General features: G+C 40.9%; 1 protein-coding gene across 1 annotated transcript; it reads right to left on the bottom strand.

Annotated features, from left to right (window-relative positions):
* Positions 1-6387: 6387 nt before the first annotated feature.
* On the bottom strand, positions 6388-9469 carry LOC145431990 (uncharacterized). The gene is made up of 4 exons (XM_080308579.1): positions 9287-9469; positions 8115-8306; positions 7996-8021; positions 6388-7697 (listed from the first exon to the last, which is right to left on the bottom strand). Exons 1-4 carry the CDS (start codon positions 9342-9344, stop codon positions 7629-7631), a joined length of 345 nt encoding a protein of 114 aa, XP_080164705.1. The 5' UTR covers positions 9345-9469; the 3' UTR covers positions 6388-7628.
* Positions 9470-11015: the final 1546 nt, after the last annotated feature.

The following is an 11015-nucleotide window of genomic DNA, read 5'->3' as shown; positions in this document are numbered from 1 at the left end:
TGTTGTTTCAAGACCCTTCTATACCCTCTGAGTGAGTGAAATGGTTTCTTTTAGCTGATAAATACAGTGTGTTGATGAGTATAAGGACGCTGAAAAGAAAAAGCTGAGTCTGCTCAGACAGAAAAACACAAATTCAGAAGAGGGGATGCACACAAAGAAAAAAAAAGAGGATGTGGTATATCATAATACAGTTAATACATTTGTTTCACTGACCCATCCTAACAAGGCATTTCATAGAGATTACAGCAAACATGTTACGTTTCAACTTTAATTTTAAAATTTCAATTTTATTCTCAAAATGATCGAAAATATTTTTTATTTTCTTAATGTAGCAATAATACTCCGGTGTAATCTCCAAAAGTGGGTTCTGTTCATCTGGACATTTTCAGTGGGAGAAACGTTTCGTCACTCATCCAGGTGACTCTGCTGACTACAGGTTTCCCCGCCTTATGTATGAATTTTGGTTTGTGCTTACTGACCTCGAACTGATGTTATGTGCTACACGATGCTCAAAAATCTTTCAAAAAAACTTTTAGTGCCACTTTTCGGAGCATTACGGTTACTGTTGCCAGGAGCCTCGCGGAGTAATACGTACTGTACTTCAACAAAACATTACCGTGTTGTGTATGTATAACGACTTCAAAATGGCACCTGCGAAGAGACACGCTTACGAAGCGGATTTTAAACTCCGAGCAATCAGTTATGCAGCAGAAAATGGAAATAGAGCAGCTGCGAGACAATTCGGCATTAATGAGTCGATGGTGCGCAAGTGGAGGAAGCAAGAAGATGACCTAAAACAAGTAAAGATGACCAAAAGGAGTTTCCGAGGGAACAAGGCGCGATGGCCGCAGTTAGTGGACAAAATTGAACAGTGGGTTATTGAACAGAGAACAGCAGGCAGAAGTGTCTCTACAGTCTCTATTCGACTCAAGGCAACAGCGGCAGCACCTGACATGCAGATCAACGACTTTCGAGGGGGACCTTCTTGGTGCTTCCGTTTTATGAAAAGGCATAATCTCTCAATCCGCACAAGAACTACTGTCTCACAGCAACTGCCAAACGATTACAAAGAAAAGTTGGCCATTTTCTGCACGCACTGCCAGAATAAGATCACTGAAAAGAAGATCCAGCTAGAACGCATCACTAACATGGACGAGGTCCCCCTCAACTTTGACATCCCCGTGAACTGTACTGTCGAGAAAACAGGGACCAGTACGGTATCTATACGCAACACAGGGAACGAGAAGTCATCCTTCACTGTAGTTCAGGGCTGCCAAGCTAATGGCCAGAAACTACCACCCATGGTCATTTTCAAGAGGAAGACTTTGCCAAAAGAAAAGTTTCCGGCCGACGTCATCGTCAAGGCTAACTCAAAGGGCTGGATGGACGAGGAGAAGATGAGCGAGTGGCTGAGTTTATGTCAAGAGACCGGGTGGCTTTTTCCACAAATCTCCGTCTCTTTTGATCTACGACTCCATGCGCGCCCATCTCACCGAGGCTGTCAAAACCCAAATGAAGCAAACTAATTCGGAGCTTGCTGTCATTCCGGGTGGATTAACCAAAGAACTCCAACCACTAGATATTGGTGTCAACAGGTCGTTCAAAGTTAAAGTACAAGCTGCGTGGGAGCATTGGATGACAGAAGGCGAACACACATTCACCAAGACAGGGAGGCAACGCCGAGCGAGTTACGCTGTTATCTGTCAATGGATCGTGGATGCTTGGGTTAAGGTATCAGTCTCAAGTGTCGTCCGAGCTTTCACGAAGGCTGGAATAATCACTGAACAGCTAAGTAACCGCAACAACTGATTCAGATAATGATGAATGATGTTTAACTTATCTGATTGTTTTATTTTGCTGAATGCACTTTAAATGCCTTTTAATCCGGCGTGAGAGGGATCCGGGCATCGTTGATACCGAAATTGCGCAGCTGTTTACCGTAACTCAGACACGGAAGGTAAAGAATTTGATGGAATTGTGGAAGTTGAATGTACTGGCAAAAGTAAGTGTATTTTTCAATATTGAATGTGTTACAGCTTAACAGTGTTAAGAGTAAATGTGAATGAGCTTACTAAAGGTCAAGTTATCTGACTGTTTTGTTTGTCTTAATGCACCTTATAATACGGTACACCTTATGTATGAAAACAGACCCAGTCTTCAACGGTGCGCCTTATAGTGCGGAAAATATGGTATATCTATTTTATTGCTAAAGCACTTTCTGGATGAATGCAAACTTCATTTCGTTGCCTTGTAATTGTGACATGTGCAATAACAATAAAGTTGAATTCTATTCTATTCTATTTGCATAATGACTGAAACCAGCCCACTGAAGGAACAATGGGCTGGGAGGTCAGTTCCTTCATCATAATTATGCAAATTCTCATGACCATTGATCAACAACCTCTGATCAATAACCATGAGTCCCATTCACAGAGTTGGGGAATGGCTGCAATCACAGCATTGTAAGATGGTGATAGATGTACCCTTAGGCCCCCTCCTCGATTCAGAGATGGTCTTTCCCTTTCACGTAAATGGCCTCCTTGACTCCGCCCTCAAACCAGCGTTCCTCACTGTCCAGGATGTTACATCCTCATCATTGAAAGAGTGTCCGCTGGCCTGTAGGTGTAAATAGACTGCAGAGTCCTGGCCTGACGAGGTGGCTCTTCTGTGTTGTGCCATCTGCTTCGCCAGAGGTTGTTTGGTTTCCCCGATGTATAAATCCTGGCAATCCTCCTGCACTTAACAGCGTACACTATGTTACTCTGTTTGTGTCGGGGGAGCAGATCCTTGGGGTGGACCAGTTTTTGGCACAGCGTGTTTTGGGGTTTGAAAGCCACAGAGACACGATGTTTAGAAAAAATGCGTCTCAACTGCTCCGATACTTCTGACACATATGGGATCACTACAGGTTTTCGTTTAGGCAGCGGTTGTCCTTCTCTCTTGGATCAGTTGGAGCTTTCTGTAGGAGCCTTTCCAGCTTTGACAAAAGTCCAGCTGGGATAACCACATTTACTCAGGGCCTTCTTCATGTGATGTTCTTCTGCCTCCCTGGCTGCTGTGTCAGTGGGGATGGTGTTCGCTCTGTGTTGTAGTGTCCTGATGACTCCCAGTTTATGCTCCAGTGGATGATGAGAGTCAAACCTTAAATAGTAATCCGTATGTGTTGTTGATCAATGGTCATGAGAATTTGCATAATTATGATTAAGGAACTGACCTCCCAGCCCATTGTTCCTTCACTGGGCTGGTTTCAGTCATTATGCAAATGTCCTGTTTATAAGATTGAAACCTGCAGTCAGCTGAGACTGAAGAAGTCACCTGGATGAGTGACGAAACGTTTCTCCCACAAAACGCTACGACCAGATGAACAGAATCAACTTTTGGAGATTTACTTACCTGGATGATTGAGATGCATCAAGACTCTGGTGTAATATACAGACTCATACAGTGGGATTTTATATGGTTTGATTTCCTTGTAATAAATTTGACCTTTTTGGCTGATTTCCAGCTTCAGGTATTTACTGAAAAAAAAGAAATAAAAGTCCATATTCAGCTTATAGCCATTTATGCAGCCTCTAAATTCATCACGCAGTTATGTGAAGACAAAATAGACAATTATGCTCAAAAAACAAGCCAATAAAATAAAACCACCAAAAACTGTTGCACATTTGACAACTTTCACTTCTGCTTTCGTTGTGTCTGCAGGAAAATGAAAGTCGCCCGCTTAAAAGCCTCAAGATGGTAAAAGTCTTGCTGTGGCTTTAAAATCCCGCTTTCATTTTGCTGATGAGTCTAATGCCTGAAGAACGCGTTGTACTAAAACATAGTAGAGCTGACTTCTACTTGTTCCTTATGGTCAATTATAGGCCAATCTCCAACCTTCCTTTCATATCAAACATCCTTGAAAGAGTAGTTGTCAAACAGCTAACAGATCATCTGCAGAGGAATGGTTTATTGGAAGAGTTTCAGTCAGGTTTCAGAGCTCATCACAGCACAGAAACAGCTTTAGTGAAGGTTACAAATGATCTTCTTATGGCCTCTGACAGTGGACTCATCTCTGTGCTTGTCCTGCTAGACCTCAGTGCAGCGTTCGATACTGTCGACCATAATATCCTATTAGAGCGATTAGAACATGCTGTAGGTATTACAGGTACTGCACTGCAGTGGTTTGTGTCATAGCTATCTAATAGACTCCAGTTTGTGCATGTAAATGGAGAGTCCTCTTCACACACTGAGGTTAATTATGGAGTTCCACAGGGTTCAGTGCTAGGACCAATTCTGTTTACATTATACATGCTTCCCTTAGGCAGTATCATTAGAAGACATAGCATACATTTACACTGCTATGCAGATGACACCCAGCTCTATCTGTCCATGAAGCCAGATAACACACACCAATGAGTTACACTGCAGGAATGTCTTAAAGACATAAAGACCTGGATGGCCGCTAACGTTCTGCTTCTTAATTCAGATAAAACTGAGGTTATTGTACTCGGCCCTGAAAAGCTTAGAAATATGATATCTAACCAGATTCTTACTCTGGATGGCATTACCTTGGCCTCCAGTAACACTGTGAGGAACCTTGGAGTCATTTTTGACCAGGACATGTCCTTCAACGCACATATTAAACAAATATGTAAGACTGCTTTCTTCCATTTGTGCAACATCTCTAAAGTTAGAAATATCCTGTCTCAGAGTGACGCTGAAAAACTAGTTCCCCTCCCTGAGCCTAGTTCTAGGATACTCCAGTGAGGTTTCTGATAAATCTAGTACTCTGTGACTGTATCTGATGACTGGCAGGTCATAAGTGTTGATAGATCTTGTTCTTACCGTTCAGCTGACTCCTCAGGACTTGCCTGACCCTCTGTAGGTACTTGGTGGTTGCAGCTTTCCTAGCAGCCTGTTCATGGTTCCTATTTTCCTGTGGGATTCCCAGGTACTCGTAGGCGTCCTCAGTGTCTGCAATGTTTCCTTCTGGTAGTGCAATCCCCTCAGTTCGGAGTACTCTTTTTTGGGAAGATTGACTGTTTGGATTTTGATTATTTTTTTCCCCCTGAATAATAAACTGCCTCTTTTATAAACTGCATTTTCTGTTTTCTTTGTTAATATTTAAATTTCTTTGATGATCTGAAATATTTATTAAATATTATTAAGTTTGACAAACACACACACACAAAAAAAATAGGGGGTGGGGATGTAAAAGCTGCAGAGTTTACAGTGTCAGTACTTTATCTGTGTTTTATACCCACAAAGCTAGACGTTTAGACACCATCTGTGCTCGAAATTCAAACTGATGTGAACATTGTTACGGCCCTGGCAGAGCGGCCTCCTGAAGTTGTCTGTGTGGGCGTGTCCGACCATCTCTTCTGCCTTAGCTGCCACCTTTCTTTTGTGCAGCTGACTCTCGTCAGTAATTAAAAGTATTTAATCCCAGGGAAAGGTGAGCTCTGAGCCAGCGTGCCATTAGTGTGGTTGCAGCTAGTGAGCTGTGTGTTTGTGTGGTTGCAGCTAGTGAGCTGTGTGGTTGTGTGGTTGCAGTTAGTGAGTTGTGTGGTTGCAGCTAGTGAGCTGTGTGGTTGTGTGGTTGCAGCTAGTGAGCTGCTCTCTTTTTGACTTACTTTTTACTTTATTGACCACCGCTTGAGTTGTGTTTGTTTTCCTTAAATGGTGATAGCAGCTTGTCCGTCTCTTTTAGTTGAGCTACTTTAATAAAACTATTTAATTTAACCTTTTTGCCTCCTTGACTCCTTTTTCTGACCCGGACACTTTTTGTTACTTCCCCCCCTCATCGCCTGGACCCTTTTACGGGAACGTAACAACATCACAAACCCACAGATACAAAGTGGCACAGACATGATTACAATCAAAGAAGGAGCACTTAGCCTCATGAATGCACTCATTTGACCTTTTACGTACAGTATGCTAAGATTTTGATTATCATCCTGCCTCTGTAACCTGTTGAGTTACATCATCCCTAAAAACTCCTGCTGTACAGAAGCGCCGAATAACTTGACAAAAACGTGAAGCAGGATAACAATAATGTGAACGCTTAAACATCATTCAGATTAATAACTATGTACACCTTTGTTTGTCACTATTCAAGTCTTTCACATTGCTGCGCTTTAAATGACTTACACAAATGCATTGAGGCATTTCAGAGGCAATGATTCAATGATTCAATGATTAAAATTTAAATTATGATAGTTTTGTATTGAAAGATGTATATTTTCCTTGTAAAGAAGTAAATATGGGTAATAAATAGCACTACCTAAATAGAAGATTGCACAGATTGTAATGAATAAATCAAATATTTTATTAAAGAGTTTCTGTGAAGGACCAAAGCTAATTAAAATTAGCTGCATGAAGTAATCATTAAAAAGTCACAGCAAATATTTTTATCAGTGTGCGTTTTTATTCAAACATTCTTTTATAACTAAATTTCTCATTTAGTTAAAAATCTAAAACACAAATATACGAGACTGAACCTGAGAAGAACTCAGCTTTCATAATAAGATGAAAGAAGACGTGACCATAGAAAGATGCACTAGTGACCTATCCGGTCGTTAAGTGATGACGCGACGGATCCTACTTCCGGGCCTAAAGTAGTCTGCGTTTATGGCTTTTGTGTTGTTAACATGTTTAATGTTATGTATTTTCTTCTATTTGATCTCAAAAAGCTCCTGAAACAGTCAGTGATCCCTGTTGACCTCCCTCGGCTTTTATTACCGCTAATCATTTATTTAAGCTCAGTTTTTAAAACCTTAGGATGTAACTACAGCCCAGCCCATGCAGCAGTATATGAATGACTAACCTCGTATTGTGGATGGATTATCTCAGTTGTTCTCCTGGCTGAAGTTTGGTCCTTTTACAGCATCCTGCCATGCGATTACATTTGTTCCTGACCACCCAGAACACTCACGTTAACTTTTATCGAGTGGAAAAAAAGTTAGCTTGTTTATATTATGCTAACATAGCTGTGTCGCTAGCGGTCACGTAGCACATCATTATATACCAGCTAGCCCAACTTCAGTAACCCTACAAACGTCACTGCTGTTTAGTTTTCTGTCTTCATTTATGTTGGAAGTGATAACAGAGCTGTACGTTTTAATTTGTTTCCAAAACCCCGCAGTCAGGACATGCTATATTGTATTTAGATAGAAGCTAGCGAGCTAACTCCCTGCTAACTTCTAACTCTGTTAAATGGCCGTTTTCATGGATGCCTGGATGTTAAACTCAATTGTTACACCTGGTAGAGCAGAACGCTGATCATTTTATTAAAGATGAAAGACTTTAGACAGTTTTTAACTCTCAGTAATGCCACAGTGATCGTTTGATATATGGACCTGCAGCGGAGTTTAGGCGCAGACACGGCTAGTGACGTCAGACTTAACGACCGGATAGAGGAACTGCAAACAATGACTCCATGAATCAAATGTTGTCAAAAAAGTTTTGTTGGTTTGTTTTTTTTGTCCGCAGATATTTTATTACAGTTTTAGCCAATAAGTGGACGATGTTGGTTTTTGTTCCATTTTCGGTCCTATGTCATTACAGCATAACGTGACATTATGTTGTAATGTAATTTTAACTAAAACGAATCATTGATGACCGTGTTATCGTCACCATGATCTTTGTCAATTCCACATCTGAAGGACAGCCAATCCCAGCAGGAACACGAGCTTCAGCTGACCAATCCCTGAGGCCTGAGAGAGTGAACGACACAGACACACATACATGCATGTTTATCTGGCACAAAAAAGGTGAAATGTTGTATGCTAGCAGCTTCTTTTGTGACTCATGATGCCATCATGTGAGATCTGGATTTGTTTTGCAAACACTGTCTTTGAAACTGTGGCTGTGTTAGAGTGACAGACAGTATGTGACGGAAAATACAGAAAAGCAGAATCAATAAATAAATATTTTCTTGTTTTAAGTTAAAACTATAAATCTGTCCTTTACTGACACGTCTAAAAAAAAACCCAACAAAACAGGATTTCTCACCTTGTTCCTGAAATTGGACTCATCCTCTAAAAGACAGGAGAAAGCACAGATACTGGCATCAGTACCAAAGTACCAATAATAGACAAAGTGTCTGTGCTGTGTTGGTGCGCTGCTGTTACCTTTAAAAGAAGTGTGGACAAGGTCAGTGCTGAATTCGATATAGTCATAGCTGTAGTCAAGGTCCGTCAAGTTGAAGTCGACAGGGTCGGTCAAGTTGAAGTCATTGTAATCCATCAAGTTGAAGTCAGTATAGTCGGTCCAGTTAAACTCTGTGAGGTCATAATGGTCCCAGTCTTCTTTTTCACTGTTTTCTGTGATAAAAATTCAGCAGAAACAAAATAAAAAGCACGTAAGCTGACAGAAGTTGGCTGACATACACATACACACCCTTTATAAAACAACCCAATTATAATTCATTCTGTATATGTAATAAATATTATTAAATATAGTATTACCCTGGATTAATATTTTATTTAATTAATATGAAGCTTTTTAACAGCTTTGGAAAATAAAGGTCATCTGAACAGTCTGAAGTCTTTGGATGTTTGGAGCTAATTGGTCAGAAAAAAAAAGGCTGTCAGTTTTGCTTTCGGTTTGAAGGCGAGGCCGTGACCTGTGCGCCACATCAGGACATCCCATTAATAACCAGCGAAATCCGCGAAGCAGCCAACTTAATTTTTTTCCAATTGTTATAGACGTTTTAAGACTGTAACCCCCCCAAACCACACACTTTATACACTTTTCTCAGACAGGCATGAACATTTACACACTTTTCTCTCTTGTTTAAACTCTCAAAGTTCAAACCTTCGTAGAAACAAATAAGTCCAGTGTTATAGAATCAAAGTCACCCGCAGGAGCCTCTGACGCTGCAAAACGTTTCATCGACATTGTTGTGTTTGGTGGAGAAAACTTACAAACATACAGTGCAGCACTTCAGAGTCACGCTGCCAGCGAGGGAAGATTTATGTAAATTTGACAAGCTGAACGCATTCTGTACTGCACAGGAGACACGGCACGATTATTTATAACGGTCCGCAGCCAATCAGGACGCAGAACACAATGCGGGGTTTAAAAAAAAAGAACAAAAAAACAAAAACAAAAAAATAGCCTAAACATGGAAAGTTGCACGCGCACACACACAAAAAAAATCCGCGAGACCGCGTTACAGCGACGGATGACTGTGCAAACAAAGAACAAACACTTTTTTTAAAAATCTCCTATTCACAAAGACACATTTATAACATTAATTTATAATTTATAACATCTAAGCTTCTGGTTGCAGTTCACTCACCACAGCAGACTAACACGCTCAGAGTCAGCCAGAGACAGGCGGACAGTAACGGGTTCATCCTGGACGAGAGACACAAACTGGCAGAGAGAGAGCGTGGGAATGAGATCTGAGTCCTCTGACACTTTAAACAAAAACTTTATTTTCCCACGAAACGAGTTTATCTGTTATCAGCAAGCCCGGACTCGTTAGGTGAGCCAAACACTTTCTAGATGTGACAGTTACATCAAACATAAGGCTCGGGGGCCAGAATTGGACCCCAATCTGCCCTGCTGCTTATGTGAAAAAGGCATAAATTTAAGTGTTTTCATGAGTCGTACAGCTTTTACTAAAGATGAAAATCTACCCAACAGGCATTCATACTAGACTATTGTGAACAGACATACAAACAAGACATGCTGTGGAAGAGAGCCAATAAAAATGCTCCCAGAAGCAGCGTTGCACAAAGCTGCAGACGACAGAAGCAAAAACATCAGCAGCTGCAGGACATGATTCCAGTTGTTTGTCCAGTGAAAGCTCACTGATACTCTGAGGAGGTCATATTGTTTCACACATTTGTTGTCCCGACTATCTCCCTCATGGTCACTCAACTCACACCAACGTCTGTGTTTCTGCAGTCCACACCAGCAACTAACAGCAGATGAGGATAAAATGTATAAGAAAGGAATATAAGCAATGAATTAAATATTAATTAGAAAAAACTCTGCTTTAAAATCATTTTCTTTCTTTGCTTTTCTTTTTTCTTTCAGCCAAAGAGTGTTCATACCTGCATATACGCTTGCTGACTACCAGAGAAAGTAGTGTAAGTAGATGCACTGTCACTGTGCATAGAGGGTTTGGTGGTTTTCACACGTATCTTGACTTTAAGTGGAGAGAGGACATGTGGTTGCTAAACTGTTGCTATGTGCAAGACCAGCACGACCTGTGTACAAGAAACACAGAAGTCTGCATGTTTGTTCAGTTACCATAAGCAGTTAACAGCTCGTATTTCTGTGAATGCACATGTTGTGATATTTTGATACCACGGTAGCATTTACAGGATATTGTTTTATTGTGATATTATACAGAAAAGAGTTACTCAATAAGGCCCATTTAATAGTTGTTTTTCTCTTTCTCTCTGACCCAAGAATTAATGTGTAAGACTCACAGGCTGGTACCCCAAGGTCGAAAACACCACAGAGACGAGACCACTTCCTTACTCCCATCCTCCCTTTTTCTTTGTCTCTTAGAAAAAGGCTCGTTAAAGGCCAGGTGGTTTGTTTCAGAATTCACTACTGAAAGAACTCTGTATTCTATGTCTAGGAGTGTATTTTGCTGGGATGATCATAAATTGTAGCTGAACTGATAAACTACACACAGGATACGTCTTTGCTCACAAGGCAGGAAGACGTTTCCTTATTTGGTCTGTACCGGTTTGAACTGGGAAAGCTGACACACGAACCTTTTTTTCCTCTATATAAGCTGTTATGTACTAAATAAACCTTTGAGTCGATTGGGAAGGCAACCTAAAGCAGTCTCTGTTTTCTTGTTCTCCCAAGCTGCTCCCGAGCTCGTACTAACACGCTGAATGGCATACCTGAGTGTTACTTTAAATAATTAGGAATCTTAGAAGGAAAGGACAGAACTCTGCTTATCGCTCGTGTCTTGGAGGGAAAACCGGGATGGACATTTTTTTTCCTTCAGCACAGATTTATTTCTCCTTCAGATTTTTGGTTCTCAGCCGGAAAAGGGT

The sequence above is a fragment of the Astatotilapia calliptera genome, chromosome 11 (genome assembly GCF_964374335.1).
Source record: "Astatotilapia calliptera chromosome 11, fAstCal68.1, whole genome shotgun sequence".
NCBI classification, from domain to species: Eukaryota; Metazoa; Chordata; class Actinopteri; order Cichliformes; family Cichlidae; genus Astatotilapia; species Astatotilapia calliptera.
This window is presented reverse-complemented; position numbering and strand designations above follow the sequence as displayed.